Genomic DNA, 17,240 nt, shown 5'->3' with positions numbered 1-17,240 from the left:
TACATTCTGGTTGTCCATCCAATAGAAAACATGGTTAATTATGTCCATTTACCATCTTCTTCCTATATACATCCTTCACCCTTGGCAGCCTCCAGTGGCAGCGGCATTACAAGGTGTACATCTCGGTGATGTAATGATCTCCTTTGTACTGGGGGAGGTGGAAAGAGGTCCTCCAGTGCATCAGGGGATGGACTGACCATGGTTTTATCATCCTCCAGTGCATCAGGGGACGGACTGACCGTGGTTTTATCATCCTTCAGTGCATCAGGGGATGGACTGACCGTGGTTTTATCATCCTTCAGTGCACCAGGGGATGGACTGACCGTGGTTTTATCACCCTTCAGTGCATCAGGGGATGGACTGACCATGGTTTTATCATCCTTCAGTGCATCAGGGGATGGACTGACCGTGGTTTTATCACCCTTCAGTGCACCAGGGGATGGACTGACCATGGTTTTATCATTGTTCGTGGATGATTACTCTTAGAGTATGTGTTGGTTGTTTTCTCAAAAGACGCTACAGTGATTGCGTGGGAACACAGCAGATAATTATAGTTCCTAGTCTGTATTTTCATACAGCTAACCAAAATCTAAATTCCCTTTCAGCCAGGAACAATGATTGAATGGGGCAATTACTGGTGAGTATATTATTGTGTTGAGTCTGTATATCTCATTAATTATTTTAAGCCATGCCATGAATTATATTTGTTTTGCCTTTTTGAGACAATCTCATGTCCCCACCTACTTTCAAATTCACTGTGTAACCAAGACAGGCCTTGAACTCCTGATCCTTGTGCCTCCACCTCCCAGGTTCCTGGATTCCCGGGTGTGAACCACCACATCTGGCTCACACCATAATCCTTAGGTGAGAAACCATCAAATGCCTTGACTCAGTGCTGTGCTTTCCCAGAGTCTCACTGCTGCCAGGGTTGTCTTGAATGCTGGGCTCCCGTGCTCCTGCCTCCACCGCCAACAAACCTGGAAGTGCAGACACACACCACCGTCCTTTTTTTAGGATTTAGTTTTCTTTTGTGTGTCTGGGCATTTTGTCTGCATGTATGTCTGTGTACTATGTGCATACAGTGCCCAGAGTCCAGGAGAGAGTGTTGGCTCCTCTGGAACTGGACTTTCAGGTGTTTGTTACCCACCGTGTGAGTGCCTAGGAGATGGGCAAGTGCCTTTAACTGCAGAGCCCGCTCTCCAGCCACCATGATTTGTCTTCTTTGTTCCCTTTGTCTTCTTCCTCCACTGTTGTTTGTTTATTGGTAGGGCCTGGTGCCTGAAGAGATCAGAGGACAACTTCCTGGAGTTGCCTCTCTCTTCCTATGGCCTGGATCCCTAGGATGAAACTCAGGTCATCAGGTTTGGCTGCAAGTGCCTTTAACCCCTGAGTCATCTTGCTGGTCCCTGGTTTAGATGGCCTTTTTAAAATGTTTTTGTAAAAAATCTCAAACATGTACAAAACTAGAGAGAACGATACGATGGAACCCCCATTCTATACTTATTTCTAAGCTTCCATAATTTTTTTAAAGTACTTTTTATTTTTATTTCATGAGCATTTATGTTTTGCCTACATGTATGTCTGTATGAAGGTGTTGGATCCCCTGAAACTGGAGTTAAAGGCAGTTTATGAGCTACCATGTGGGTGCTCTAAATTTAACCCGGATCCTCTGGAAGAGTACCCAGTGCTCTTAAACACTGAGCCATCTCTCCAGCACTGCTTCTATAATTATTAACACAAGCCGAACATCATATAAAATTCCACCTCTTAGGAGGTTAAAGGACAATCACACAACACAGCAAGACCCTGTCTCAAGAAGCAAACAGACAACAAAAGAAAAATATGTACACAAAAGTAAATTACTAACACATAGCCAGTCGTGATTAGGTCTGACTCCTCCAGTTCAGCCTCTTAGGAATTACCAAGTCCACATGCTGTTTCATCCTTAACTGTTTCAGCATGCATCTCTCCAAAAAGGCTTGCTGACAAAATCCCAGTCCGAATGAATCCATTCTCTACACTTCCTGAGGGGTAGCTCCTCAGAAACCTGGGGGTTTGTTACATTAGCAGGGCAGCTGGGATTGATGATGCAGCTGGTTTTTGTTTTTTGTTTTTCTGTAGTTTGAGTAGCAAAGCAGCAATGCAAACTTAAATGGACACAGTAGGAAGACTGACAGTTCTCTCCGAGAGCCAGTACTTGAAGCCTAATGTTTTGACTTATGCCTGTACTCCTAGCACTCAGGGAGGTCAAAGCAGGAAGATTTCCAAGGTTAGATGCAGGCTGGGATACAACGGAAGATGTCTTTAAACAAGTATAGTCTTGGCACATGGACAAACATATAATGTAGGTCAGTGGTCCAGAGCTGAAGGGCCAGAAGTTAACACTTGACTATGTTTATGAGCAGGTGCTTTTTGAAAAATATGCCTAAGTAAATCTTCCTTCAGTGAGGGAAGACAACTATTTCCTGGCATCGAAAGGTGCCAGGAAAACTGGGCATAGAAAAAAGTTTGCACTCCTGGCTTATATTGTGTTTAAAAAAAAAAAAAAAAGAACCAACTCAAGGGCAGGAAAAGATGGCTCAGCAGTTAGTAGAGTACCTAGATTGGATTCTTTTTTTTTTCTTTTTTTCTTTTTTTTTTTTTTTTTACAAGACAGGATTTCTCTCTGTAGACCAGGCTGGCCTTGAACTCAAGAGACCTACCTGTCTTTATTTACCTCCTGAGTGCTGGGATTAAAGGCTAGTGCCACCACACCCAGCATCAGGTTCGGTTCTTAACAACCATGACAGCTCACAACCATTTGTACTTCATATTTCAGGGGGCTCTGATACCCTCTAATGGCCTCCAAGTGCACTGCATACACACAGTACACATACATGCACGTAGGTGGACACTCATAAACATAAAATAAAAACAAACATTTTCTTTAAATGTAAGAAGTGAAACATGAAAAAGCCCGGGGAAACTCTTTGTTAGTCTGAACTAGGCAAAAGTTCTTAGGTTCAGTGCAAAAGCTCTAGCTAGCTAGGTATGGTAGCTTCCACTTCTCCCAACACAGGAGAGGGAGAGGTAGGAGGATCAGGAGATCAAGGCTATCCTCAGCTACATAGCAAGTTTGAGGCCAGCCTGGGCTACTGAGACTCTGCTTCAAGCAAACAAAAAAGAAATATCTATTTGATTATATACTATGATAAGCATCTTTGTATCAAGGGGTTTTTGTTTGTGCTTTTGAGCTGTTCGTGTTAGCTTATAGCAATTTAGATGTTTATACAACTAGGATGTTACTAATTAATTTTTTTCACAGTGAATCTACAGGATATGTTGAGGTTACTCAGTTATTTTAAACTTTTCATATAGCCAGTTCAGCATTTGATTTGTATTTTGGCGTGTAGGTAACTGTTAAGATGGCGGTCTCCTCCGCAGCACACATTTCTGATTATTACCAGGCTACGGCAAGTATATTTTCTCTGCCTTCCATAACCAAATTAGAAAAGTCCAGAATGAAATTAATAATCCAGAATATTTTATCACAATCAATGAAAAACTCTTTCCTTCCTCCTTAGCAGTTACAGTGCACAGTTCAACTGATTTCCTTAATTCAAGACAATTGATCACATTTGTAATTTTTTGACGATATCTGTATAATTTGTGGGTAATCCATATGTGATTCACAACAGAGGAACCTGGAGGCCTTGGTGGGGTCCCTGTGGATGAGAGTGGCGGCACACAAAGTGGTCCTCAGCAGCCTGGCCTCGTCACTAGCAGGGCAGGTTGCTGCTGTTTCTGAACCCAGTTAGCTGGAAGAGAACACACTGGTCGGGCCATCTGGAGAATCATACTCCTTCCTGGGCGTAGTGACTCCCGCCTGTAGGTCTAGCATTCAGCAAGCTGAGGCAAGAGCATGATTTCAGGGCCAGCCAGGGCTAATAGTAAGGCCCTATTTCAAAACACTTAAAAGTATCCTGTCCCTTACTTGAGGGTTATTTTTTTCACTGTGGATATTCGTAGCTTATTTTTCAGGTTCTGATCATTTAAACAAATGAGGGTGAGTCTATCTCCCCAAATTTCATCAGTGCTAAGCCCTTCATGTGCCCGAAGCCAGGCCAGAGCACGGAAGTATTAATACAGATTTGCTGGGTAAACCATGGCGAGGACGCCCTTGGTAGACCCCAGCTTTGCTCTCCTGTGGGATGGGGTGTCTGTGTCATTTGAAACCCCTGCCTTCATTTCTATCCGGATGATAGAAAATTGGTTTGGGAAAAATTCATTTTAAACATTTTCAAGATTTCAGGTGATCTCACTAAATGTGAAGACAGAGTGCCTGGTCCCAAGAGAAGATGATGTTTAAGTTTAAAAAAACAAACAAACAAAAAACCAAAAACCATGCTTTTTTGCACTATTAAATCTTGAAAACGAAGAGGGGTTTTGTGTTTGGTGATTGGTTTTGGAAGGCTTTGGTTGTTTTTTTTTTAATGATTGTTTTTAATCAAATTTTTATTGTTTCGGGTTTTTTTTTGTTTTGTTTTGTTTTTTCAAAGCAGAGTTTCTTTGTATAACCCTGCTGTCCTGGAACTAGCTCTGCAGACCAGGCTGGCCTAGAATTCACGGAGATTCGCCTGCATGTTGACCAGTTGTGGGTCTCTGTGTTAGCTGCCGTTGCCAAGCAAAGCCCTGATGACATTGTTAGGAGTCACTTTACTGCAGTGAATATTAGCAGCATGGTCACCGCAGGTATCCCCAGGGCATGTGATGTGTCTGTTCTCGGTGCTGGGCCTCGTTAGCAGTGTCTGGTATGGGTCCATCTCATGGACAAGGCCTCAAATCCAACCGAACATAGTTGATTTCCCCACTAGTGTTAGTGCCACCATCGCCCCAGTGGGCACATCTCATGAAGAAAGAAGTTATTGTGGGCTGCCAAGTTCACAACCGTGAAGCAGTTCCTTGTAAGTTCGCAGGTCTCTTCCCCTCCCATTTATTTCAAGAATCAGAAGTTTATATTTAAATTGAGGAGTAAGCAGAAGTGCAACCACATATCTTCATATTGCTGGTTTTGTTTTGAAAAGTCATAGTTAAATATTATCTACTTCTTATAAAAATAGCTTCCTTAGGAGGCTGAGCAAAGAAAATCACGAGTTTGAGGTCACCTGGCCTACATAGAATATTCTGAGCTAGCCTGGAGTATAGAATGAGATCCTAACTTCACACAAAAATAAAAATAAAAACTTGATTGTATATAATACTTTGGTATGCGTTAAAAGAAAACAGTCTTCATTCCCAATAGCTGGCCCTGAGTTGAAGAAATACAGTCTGAATCTTCGTGAAGGAAGGGTATCACTATATAACATGGGCTAGCCTGGACTCACTGTGTAGCCCAGGCTGGTCTCTAACTTACTGCAGATCCTCCTGCCTTCCTTCATCTCTGCCTTCCAAGTGCTGGGATTGCAGGTGTGCATCAGCATCCCCAGGCGCCTCCCGACTCTCCTTAACTATCGGAACACTGCTTTTCTCTCATAGGGCCCGTGCCATCCGCTTTAGACAGGACAATAATGAGGCAGTTGGGGGATTCTTCTCTCAAATTGGGCAGCTATATATGGTGCATCATCTTTGGGGTATGTGTACTTTTCCTTCTTTTGAGACTTACTGGAATTGAAGACTTCATTACTAATGACGTAATAAACAGTGGGGTTAGTCTAGACTCAGTAACCTTAAACACAATAGCAGCCGCAAGCAACACAGGTGGATGGTGACTACTGGGCTAACTGGAACAAAAGAGGCCAGCAGCACGAGATCAGTGGGTCCCTGGCCACAGGTTGGACCCAAGCCAGATATGTTGGCACATGGCTGTAATCCCAGCACTCAGGAAGCCAAGGTAGGAGAACTGAGAATTCACTACCAGCAAGGGCTGCATGGAAGATTCCAGCCTTGAACTACAAAACAAGCCACGGTCAAAAACAAAAGCAAGCAAAAGAGGCTGTTGGGGAGGTTACTAAACATCGGTAGGGGGAGTGGGAGGATGGATAGAATTGTATTTTATTGCATGCATGTACGTAAGTAAAAATTAAAACTGGGAAAATCACAGCAGTCAGGGTTTGGAAAGATGGCACAGCAATTAGAAATTCACTATTTTTCCAGAGAACCCGAGTTCAGTACCTCCAGCTTATGACATAAACATATATACCTACACATAAATAAATTAAAAATAGGGGCTGGAGAGATGGCTCAGGGGTTAAGAGCATTGCCTGCTCTTCCAAAGGTCCTGAGTTCAATTCCCAGCAACCACATGGTGGCTCACAACTGTCTGTAATGGGATCTGGTGCCCTCTTCTGGCCTGCAGGCATACACACAGAATATTATATACATAACTAATAAGTAAATAAACATTTAAAAGTAAATTAAAAATAAAAAAGGCTATGGCTGGGTAGTAGGACATGTGCAAGGCCCTGTGTTCAATCTTCATCAGAAAAAAAGATCCCCACAAATAGTGCAGACTGGTTACATAGTAGCATCACGGATAGGAAGCTAAGCCTCAGTGGTTACATTGAGGCAAAAAAGATAACTTCATCCCTGCGCTTCCATCATCACTCCCAGAAACCCCTGCTACAGCCGGGCTCTTCTGCTCAGTGGAGCTTATGTAGAAACGGAAAGGCTGCACTAACAATACATTATAGCAGTGACCCTCCCTCTTCCTAGCGTCCACCAGCAGCCTTGTCCCGGACAGTGCGTCATCTGGTGAGCTGAGATTTGGCTCCACAATGCATCTGCGTTTTCAAATGTTCAAATCAGAGTTTACGAAGAAATATAAAAAGCAGCAACAGGCCTGGAGAGTTGGCTCGGCAGTTAAGAGTGTTGCCTATTCTTCCAGAGGACCCGGGTTCAGTTGCCAGCACCCATGTGGCTGCTCACAACTGTCAGTAACTCCAGTTTCAGGAGATCTGACATCCTCACACAGACATTCATGCAGGCAAAACACTGATGTGCATAAATAAATAAATAATAAATCATTAACAACAAAAGGTGTGTTCTACTGCTGGTGAAGTGATTGACTGGTTAACAGCCCTGGCCGATCTCACAGAGGACCCAGTCTGTTTCCCAGCACCCACAGTGACTCACAGTCACCTGTAACTCCAGTTCCAGAGGATCTGTGGCTCTCCTTTGGCCTCCATGACATGCACAGATACACATGCATACATACATACATGCAGGCAAACACATATACCTAAGATAAAAAATTAATTTTTAAAAAAAATCAAAATAAAAACACACGTTCTACCCTGATCATGTTGTAATGCCTGTAATCCCAGCACTTGGGAGAAAAAGGCAGGAGAAGTGTGAGTCTAAGGTTTTTCCAATCTGAAGGTTCTCAGTCATAAATGGGCTGCTGTGTTATTGAAGAAGCTTCCTTGCCTTGTAGAGATAGCATGTGGTTACTGAAACCATGAGAGCAGGCAGCTTCACCGCTCCCAGAGGGCCGGCCATGGTTTCTCTCAGTTCATGCCCGCTCTTCCCCAAGTCAGTTACTGGGTGACCAAAACAGCGTCAGAAAGCAGGACAGCCACCTGAATGACTGTACTCCTAGAATGTGGGTGTTGTCTGATCGGGTCTTTTCCCTGTGTTTAAGCTTATAAAGATCTCCAGACCAGGGAGGACATACGGAACGCCGCGTGGCACAAGCATGGCTGGGAGGAGCTGGTGTACTACACGGGTAAGCTGCCAGAGACCCCTGACATCTCCCGCTTCGAGTCTTATTGTTAGAAATGCGATGTGACGGGAAGGTTAACAGGATGTTCTTTTCTCTTTCAATACTAACTTGGCTTTGTTTCAGATTAACAACCCTGATTCTGTAACCCAGGACGGTGCCTCATGACTAATCCCAGCTCTCTGGGAAGTAAATGCATTGAAAGTGTTGGGCCAGCCTAGGCTACAGTTAGACCCTGTCTGAAAAAAGCCAGAGAAGGGGCTGGAGATGGCCCAGGAGACGGGCACTGGCTGCTCTCCCAAAGGACCTGGGTCTAATTCCCAGAACCTCACGGTGGCTCTCGGCTGCCTGGAACTCCTGGTCTAGGGAGTCCAATGCCTTTTTCTGGCCTCCGTGGGCACAACACATATAGTCATGCATGCAGATAAAACACCTCTATGCATATAATTAATAAATAAAATTATTTTTAAAGCAGAAGACAGACAAAATAAGAACATTGATTGTTTCAACTGTTATATTGCCTAGTAGAGGTTTTGTTTTTCTTTTTTCTTTTTTAACTTCCAGTGCACTGGGGCCATATGTCAGAGGTCGGGCTTCTGATATTCTGACAATGAAAGCAGGTTTTGAGTCTCTTCTTTTTTTTTATTTTTTTATTTATTATGTATACAGTATTCTGTCTGCATGTATGTCTACAAGCCAGAAGAGGGCACCAGACCTCATTATAGATGGTTGTGAGCCACCATGTGGTTGCTGGGAATTGAACTCAGGACCTTTAGAAGAGCAGGCAGTGCTCTTAACCACTGAGCCATCTCTCCAGCCCTCCTAGTAGAGTTTTGAGACTTGTGGGTAGCTTAATTTTTTTATTCAATTATTTTATTCCCTTGCTGTCCTGGAACTCACTATATAGAACGGGCTGGCTTCGAACTCACAGACAGAGATCCATCTGCCTCTGCTTCCCAAGTGCTGGGATCAAAGGCTTGCACCACCATGCTGAACTAGCTTAATTATTTTTTTTGTTTGTTTGTTTTTTCGAGACAGGGTTTCTCTGTGGTTTTGGAGCCTGTCCTGGAACTAGCTCTTGTAGACCAGGCTGGTCTCGAACTCACAAGATCCGCCTGCCTCTGCCTCTCGAGTGCTGGGATTAAAGTTGTGCGCCACCACCACTCGGCCTAGCTTAATTTTTTAAAAATATTTTTTTAGTTAATTTGTTCTCTAAACGTTACAATTTTTTTCTAAATTCTTTTCATTAAAGCTATCACGTCCCCAAAATAATTAATACATCAATTAAAAAGAATATATTTGCAAATAGGTATGGTGGCAAACACATTTAAAAAGCTAAGGTTAAAAGAATGCCCCAAGGGGGGCTGGAGAGATGGCTCAGAGGTTAAGAGCATTGCCTGCTCTTCCAAAGGTCCGGAGTTCAATTCCCAGCAACCACATGGTGGCTTACAACCATCTGTAATGGGGCCTGGTGCCCTCTTCTGGTCTGCTAGCATACACACAAACAGAATATTGTATTCATAATAAAAAAATAAATATTTTTTTTTAAAAAAAGAATGCCCCAAAACGAACTGGGCTACAGAGTAACAGCAGCAATAATAATAGTGACAATGATAATAACTTTGGGGTTGGGGATATGGCTCAACCCTGGGTTTGATCCACAGCACTAAAATTCAAGAGAAATTATAAAGTTAATTTTTTTTTTAGTTGGTTGTTTTGCCAGACCGGGTCTCACTGTGTAGATCTGGTTGTCCTGGAACTTTCTATGTAGACCAGGCTGACCTCAAATTCATAGAGATCAGCATAAAGTTAAATTCGATGGCTATTTAAGCTGCATTCTGAGTAAGAAAATAAGATAGCAATCCAAAAAATAGCTTGTTTTAGTTAAAAAAAAAATATCAGTCAACAGGCAGGCAGATCTCAGTGAGTTCGAGGCCAACCTGGTCTACAAGAGCTAGTTCCAGGACAGACTCCAAAAGCTACAGAGAAACCCTGTCTCAAAAAAAAAAGAAACCCACATAAAAACAAAACACACACACACAATTGGGCCAGAACTATGCCAGGAAGTGCAGGTAGGAGGGTCCCAGCTAAAGGTCTTTCTTGGCTACATAGGGAGTGGACACCAGTCACAAAAGAAACAAAATCCTGTAATTTTGTGTTTTATTCTGTTGTTTCGGTACACTCTCTCTCTGTTTTAAACTTGGCGACAAACTTGAGGGAGTCCTCCTGCCTGAGCCTCCCGCATGCTAGGATTACAGGTGTGGATCACCACGCCTGTTTGTAATTTCCACTTAGATTTACCGGTTCCCAGAATGAGTCTTAGTCCACAGAAGTGGTTTTTACAAAATTTTTAAATGGGGAAAAAAATTTTCTTTTGCATTGATTTCCATGAGCGCTGTTGTTCCACAGGGGGTGGGCCACCACAGCACACTTAACACATGTGTCTATGGGCCGTTTGTGGGAGTCAGGTCTGTCTTCCGCCATGGTGGCTTCATGGATTCAACGCAGGTCTTCAGGCTTGGTGACAGGTGCTGTCACCCACTGAGCCATATCACTTTTCCTTTCTATGGGCTACATCTCGATCCAGTATGATTTGAATTTTTGTTTGTTTTAGTTTAAAGAACCTTTTGAGAAAGCGCTGTTTTTCACAACCGAGACTTTCCCATCAAGCCGCGCTCTCCAGTCCTCTTTCAGTTTCGCTAACATCCTAGTCGGGGCTGTCACAGATTTCGGCCCTGGTAACCAGTCTCTTTTCTAGCGCTCCCCTGCCTTCTAACAGCATATGTCTGTGGTCTGAGCATGCGCCTTGGTCATGTGTCTTTACCCCAGTGCGTTTAGAAAGTCAGCCAAGTAACCTCCTTCTTGTTTCCAGTCCCTCTCATTCAGGAAATGGAGTCCAGAATCATGATCCCGCTCAAGACCTCGCCCCTCCAGTGAAGCTTCCATGTGCCTACACGGATCTCCGTGACGAATATATGTCATGAATTCATTTCAGCCGTTCATCAAGTGAAAAAGAAACCGAGGTGTAAACTGCTGTACATAGCTTATAAATCTCTTTTCTTTAAGATTTGCGTAATCACGAAGGGAAATCGGGGTTGGACTACGTGCAGCATCAACCTGCCACATCTCTGCTTACCAAATGTTACTTAAGCCTCCAGTCCCTCAGGAAAATATGATAGCCGGGGGTGGTAGCTTGGCATTCAGGGAGCCGAGGCAGGAAAACTACAGTAAGTCCTAGGTCAATCTGGGCTACATAGAAAGTTTCAGACCAGCTTGGACCCCTGGGCTTGCATGGTGAGACCCTGTCTCTAAAACCAAAATTCAAATTCAAATCATCTCTGAGGAAAATTCCAGCTCTGAAAAATAATTAGCTGTTGCTTTCTATTTTCAAAAATCTGTTTTATGTTTACAGATTTCTACAAATTTCCTTCCTTCAGGAAGAAATACAAATTACATCGTGTTTCCCAAGCAGTTTTTTTATTTTGTTTTGAACAAATTATGAGTGTACCCAATGGCTGAAAATGTTCTGATTTTGTGACTCTTGGCCAGTCAGCAGGCTGAGCCGTGCGGGTGGTCACGGTGTACCTGACCAGAAATGCCAGAAATGCAGGCTCCACCAGGCACTGTGTCCGAAGGGCTTGGCACAAACCAGTGCACCACATGCGATTTGGGAGTAAACACCTCAAATAGCTCTAATTTTATTTGTAATATTTTTCTATGAAACAAGTAGCTCTTGGAAAAGAGGTTTTATTTTGTAAACCACCCTTTGTGACCTCTGACCTCTGGTTCTATTTTGGTAAGCTCACAGCAGACACTTCCAAGATCATGTATGAAGGGCAGGGCACGCTGGGTCTCAGTTGGCATAAAGCTTCATATTCTGTCTGTCTCCGTTTGGTTTTGTTTTTTAATATAGTGTGCCAATTCTGTGACTGTAATCATGTGGAAGTCCCATTGAACTGAAGAATTATGTCTGCCCTACAAATTGATATGTATAAAATAAAGTATGACTAAAACTCCTATCAGATGCCTAATTTTTACATGTGAATGGTTTTCTCTAAGAACATATAAAAGTAAATAAAATCCTCTTTAATTTTCACATTTTGCATGATTGAAACCTTTTTGGGTTTGTTTTTGTTGTCATTGTTTTGTTTTTTTCAAGACAGGGTTTCTGTGTGTAATAACACTAACCTTCCTGGAACTCACTGATTGACCAGGTTGGTCTTGAACTCACAGAAATCCTCCTGCTTCTGCCTCCCGAGTGCTGGGGTTAAAGGTGTACACTGTCACAGCCCGGCTCTCTTTCCCCCCCCCTCCCCACAGAGTCTCACTCTATAGCCCATGTTGTCCCAGAGCCTTCAGAATCCTCCAGTCTTTCCTTTCCCAGGTGCAGGGATTGTATACATTAGTCGCCACACCATTAAAAAAAAAAACACATGCCTTTAATCCCAGCACTTGGGAAGAAGAGGCAGGTGGATCTCTGTAAGGGCAGCCTGGTCTACAGAGCGAGTTCCAGGACAGGCTCCAAAGCTCCAGAGAAACCCTGTCTCAAAAAACAAAAGAAAATGAAGAAACCGGGCAGTGGTGGTACATGTCTTTGATACCAGCACTTGGGAGGCAGAAGTAGGCCAATCTCTGTTAGTTTGAGGCCAGCATGGTCTAAAAGTGAATTCCAAGCCAGGCGGTGGTGATCCCAGCACTCGGGAGGCAGAGGCAGGTGGATCTCTGTGAGTTCAAGGCCAGCCTGGCCTAACAAGAGCTAGTTCCAGGACAGGCTCCAAAGCAACACAGAGAAACCCTGTCTCGAACAAAAAAAAAGAAAGAAGGAAGGAAGGAAGGAAGGAGAGAGAGAGAGAGAGAGAGAGAGAGAGAGAGAGAGAGAGAGAGAGAGAGAAAGAAAAGAAAGAAAGAGAAAAGAAAAAGGGCCAGGGCTGAGGATGCAGCTCACTTGATAGAATGTTCACGCACAAGCTCTACTAGGTTCAGTCAGTCCCCAGCACCATACATATCCATATATGGGTACAGTGGTAGGCGCTCTAATCCCAGCACGTGTGAGGTGAAGGCAGGAGGAGGACCAGGAATATAAGGTCATCCTCAGCTACTTAATAGTTTGAGGCCATCTTGAGCTCCGTGAAACCCTGTCTCCAAAAGAAAAAGGCAAAATCAAACAAGCGTGACATGCCTCCTGTCCTGTTCCAGTCCGACTCATTCTCTGGATAAACTATTCTAGTGGATCTGTACAGGCAAGTATCTCTCCGTGAAAGGGAAAGAGACCCCCAAAGCAGCAGCAGAGAGTGAGGGTCCAGAGATTCAAGGAGCCACCTTAGTGGTGGTGGAGATAGGATAGGGTGGTTTTTGTTTTGTTTTGTTTCTTTGTTTTTGTTTTCGCCTCTACAGCCCTCAGGATCTTTTTTGTTTGTTTATTCATAGTTTGGGTCCCCCCTATCCCAGACAGGGTTTCTCTGTGTAGCCCCGGCTACACTCTGTAGACCAGGCTGGCCTCAAACTCACAGAGATCCGCCTGCCTCTGATTCCCAAGTGCTGGGATTAAAGCCAAGCACCACCACCGCCTGGCAGCCCTCAGAATCTTAATTAATGGTCAATTTCATCTGGACAAGCGAGTGACCTGTCCACAGTCACGAGTCCTGTCCACAACCTCCAAAAGTCTTTTCCCCGTCTCTCCTCATGCAGTTCCTCCAAGCCTGAGGTCAGCAGTACCAGAACTGCTGTCTTCAACAGATAGATCACCAGGTCACGTCCAGAGCTGGGGCCATTTCCACAGCATTCTGTATCTAATGCATTACTAAGGTTAACAATTGGCCTAAACTAGGCCCTTCCACCCTGGCCTACTACTTATTAACACTGGCTCCAGCATTAGCAATGTTAATACAGCCCAGGAAATCTCGCTCCCTAAGGCTCTGACTCTGTGACAAACAGTGCCAGGAAGACGGGCCTGTGCAAACACACCTGGTGATCTGTGGCGCTGGGGACGGACCCCTGGGGCCTCCTGCAAGCTAGGCAAGCACTCTGCCAACTGCGCTCCTCCAGCTCTTCACCCTGTGTGAGCCTGTCTACGAGTGCACGTGCCGCGACATGCATGACACCAGAGGAAACCTTGCAAGAGTCTGTTCTCTCCTATCATGTGGGTCCTGGGACTCAAACTCAGGGTGTCAGGCTTGTCAGCAAGAGCCTTTACCCACCGAGCTATCTCTGTGGCCCCCTTTTCTTCTTAATTATATTTTGTGGGTGTGTGTATGTGGACTCTGTTCTCTCCTTCCACCATTGGGTCCTAGGAATCAAACTCAGGTTGTCCTCAGGATTGACAGCAAGAGCCTTTACAAGTCCAGCCATCACACTGGTCCTCACCACCCTTTCCTCGTTTTGTTTTGTTTTGGTTTTTGCTTTTCTGTGTAGCCCTGGCTATTCTGGAACTTTTTAAGACCAGTCTGGGCCTCGAACTCAGAGATCTACCTGCCTCTGCCTCCCAAGTGCTGGGATTAAAGGAGTGTTCACCACTACCACCGGGCCCTTTCTTCCTTTTTAATATTTTATGTGTGTGTGTAGATGTGCCTAAGTGTAGGTATATGCAGGTGCCCGCGGGCCAGAAGAGAGTAGTGGATCTCCTGGAACTGGACTTATAGGGGTAAGCCACACCCTGTGTGGATCCTAGGAACCAGATCATCTTCAAGAGCAGTAACTACTCTTACCTAAATTCTCTCTAGCACTCCCAAAAGTTTATTATTAATTTTACTCACATGTGCTCGTGTGTGTGTGTGTGTGTGTGTGTGTGTGCGCGCGCGCGCTATGGGGTGGGGGGAGATCAGAAGACAGTCTTGTGAAGTGTCTTCTCTCCACCTTTATGTGGATTCTGGGGTTCGAACCCAGGTTGCCTGGGAAGCACCTTTTCCCACTGAGCAATCTCACTGCCCAGTTGTTTCGAGACAGGGTCTCCTGCAGATCAGGCAGGCTGGCTTCAATCTCTCTCTGTACCCAGGGTGGGCCTTAATGCCCTGATCATCCTGCTTTGCTGGGGTCACAGGCAGGCACCACTGTTGCCCGCTTGCTTCGTTTCTTGGATACAGAATCATGCTGTGAAATCCGTTCTCCGGCCTCAGACCCCAGAGTGCTAGGATTACAAGTGTATGCCACTATAGCCAGCTATAAAGGCTTGTATTGCTTCAACTTCCTACCAGGACGAGCTTCAATTCCTTAACTTCCTCTGGTTATAGAAGCAGTTTTTATAGATTGAAAAAATGGCACTCCCAAGCAGGAGCTACCACTCAGGGAACCCCCACCCCACTGTACCCATAGATGTGGCCTCTGAGAGGACCCCCGACTGTTTCCACCCAGTCTACAATTAGAAAACCATGAAAGAGGTCATTACAGCTCTTGCCTCATTCATATTCACCCCCCTGACACAACAAAGAGGAGATTGTAGTACCGTGGGTAGTGAGCTCAGAGCCAGTGGCCTATGGCCCACAGAACCGCTGGTAGCATTGTAAGCTGTTCTCTATCAGAATCTCAATCCGCACCCTTATCAGATTCCTCCGGGGCCAATTTGGCGTTGCACCTGTGCAGGCTGCCATCCTGTTGAAGCAAGCTCTCCTAACCAACTCGGGGTTGGCCGCCTCCTCCTCCTCTGTTTGGGCTTGTGTGCCCTAGGTGGTCATGAGAACTAAGACATTTTGTAGCAGCGCTCTGCTGAGTCCCAGCAAGCCTGGTCCTGCCCATTTTGCTCTGATGAAAAGTGCAAAGCCACAAAGCGACATCTAGGAAAGCTGCCAGGAAGCATTTACAACTATGGGACAACAGCCTTGTTGTTTGGGAGCCCATGTGAGCTCTGCCAACACACTCCTCCGTGCCTTTCCTCCAAAACCTAAGGTTTTTGCTTTGTTTTGGTTTTCAGGATTTTTTTTCCTTTGATTTTTCAAGACAGGGCTTCTCTGTGTGTAGTCCTGGCTGTCTTGGAACTTGCTCTGTAGACCAGGCTGGCCACAAACCCAGAGATCTGCCTGCCTCTTCCTCCTGGTGCTGGGATTAAAGGCTTGTTTTTCGTTATTTGTTTATTGTTTGTTTTTGAGCCAGGGTCTCTCTATAGCCCAGGCTGGCCTGGAAATTATGGTCTTCCTGCCTCAGCTTCTTTTTGCTTGTTTTTGTTGTTGTTGTTTCAAGACTGGGTTTCTCTGTGTAGCTTTGGCTATCCTGAAACTCACTCTGTAGAGCAGGCCTCTAACTCACAGAGATCCTCCTGCCTCTGCCTCCTGAGTGCTGGCATTAATGTGTACACTACCACTGCCCGACTGCTAAGTTATAAATGTTTCATATACTTTACACTAATCAAACATTGGGCAATAGAGGCTCGGGCTGGGGTAGAAGGCTTGCCTAGCATGCGTGAAGCCTTGCTATTCGGTCCTCAGCACTGAATAACCCAGACATGATGGTGTACACCTAGGACCCCAGCACTTGGGAGGTGGGGGCAAGGTGAGCAGGAGTTCAAGGTCATCCTCATGCACAGAGCTGAGCTGGGTAAGACCCTATCATTACAAATAAATTAAAAAAAAAAAAACTTGGGGTAGAAAGAGTACTTACCTCAAATGTGCAAATCCCTAGCCTCTATCCCCAGCACCATTTTCTCACATACACACTAAAACCCAATATCTGTATGATCTATAGTCTTCCCTATTTAATGATCCAGTGGTCGCTACCACCTGTGTCCTCTGAACCCATGTCCTTCCCCTCCGACAATAAGCAAGGAGGGTAAGCAATCTCATCCTTTAAAGCATTGTCCCCCTCTTGGTAGTGGGAACTTTCTTCCCAAGTCATCTGTGGAAAAGAACTCGGTGTCTGTGCCTGCATGCTCATGTACATGTGTGGTTCACACATGCCACAAAACACATGTAGAGGTTAGAAGACAACTTTTGAAAGAGTTGTCTCCTCTGTGACGAGTTCCAGAAATTGAACTTGCATGGCAAGGCTTTTGCAGTGAGCCCTTTTACCCAGTGAGCCATCTCTTTAGGCCCAAGAACTGTGCAATCGTTAGGAAAAGGCTGATTTCTCTCGTGATTTGTAAACCATACGTATTGGCTGTAACTTTCAAAAATAAATGTGTTTTTTATTTCCTTTCTTTGTTTTGTTTTTGTTTATTTGCTTGCTTGTTTTTTCAAGACAGGGTTTCTCTTTATCTTTGGAACCTATCCTGGAACTAGCTCTTGTAGACCAGGCTGGCCTCGAACTCACAGGGATTTACCTGCCTCTGCCTCCCGAGTGCTGGGATTAAAGGTGTGCGCCACCACCACCCGGCCTAAACTAGTATTTTTATTTAAGCTTCCATTGTTACTTTTTAAAATATTTGTTTTTATCCTTTTCAATTATGTATGTTTCTGCATGTGGGTGTGTACACATGAATGCCCGTGCCTAAGGAGCTACAGAAAGTTTTGAACCATCCGTTGTGGGTGCTGGGAACTAACCTCAGATCTTCTATATGAGCAGCAAGTTCTCTTAACCATCATCTCTCCAGCTCTGTTATTTCTTGGCTTTAAAATTTATA

The 17,240-nt window shown here is 44.6% G+C and overlaps 1 protein-coding gene across 2 annotated transcripts in view; it reads left to right on the top strand.

Annotated features, from left to right (window-relative positions):
• Nipsnap2 (nipsnap homolog 2) overlaps window positions 1–11,789 on the top strand; it is a 29,643-nt gene extending 17,854 nt beyond the window's left edge. The window contains exons 7-10 of one of the 2 annotated variants that reach the window (XM_075977924.1): window positions 606–637; window positions 5,515–5,609; window positions 7,619–7,702; window positions 10,569–11,789. In XM_075977924.1, the coding sequence (XP_075834039.1) occupies window positions 606–637; window positions 5,515–5,609; window positions 7,619–7,702; window positions 10,569–10,633 (276 nt within the window). In that variant the 3' untranslated portion in view covers window positions 10,634–11,789. The remainder of the gene's footprint in view (window positions 1–605; window positions 638–5,514; window positions 5,610–7,618; window positions 7,703–10,568) is intronic. The other variant, XM_075977930.1, reaches the window with a different exon arrangement.
• The last annotated feature ends 5,451 nt before the right edge of the window (window positions 11,790–17,240 follow it).

Source organism: Microtus pennsylvanicus, chromosome 1, assembly GCF_037038515.1.
Source record: "Microtus pennsylvanicus isolate mMicPen1 chromosome 1, mMicPen1.hap1, whole genome shotgun sequence".
NCBI classification, from domain to species: Eukaryota; Metazoa; Chordata; class Mammalia; order Rodentia; family Cricetidae; genus Microtus; species Microtus pennsylvanicus.
The sequence above is the reverse complement of the archived record's forward strand: the minus strand, read 5'-3'. Positions and strand labels throughout refer to the sequence as shown.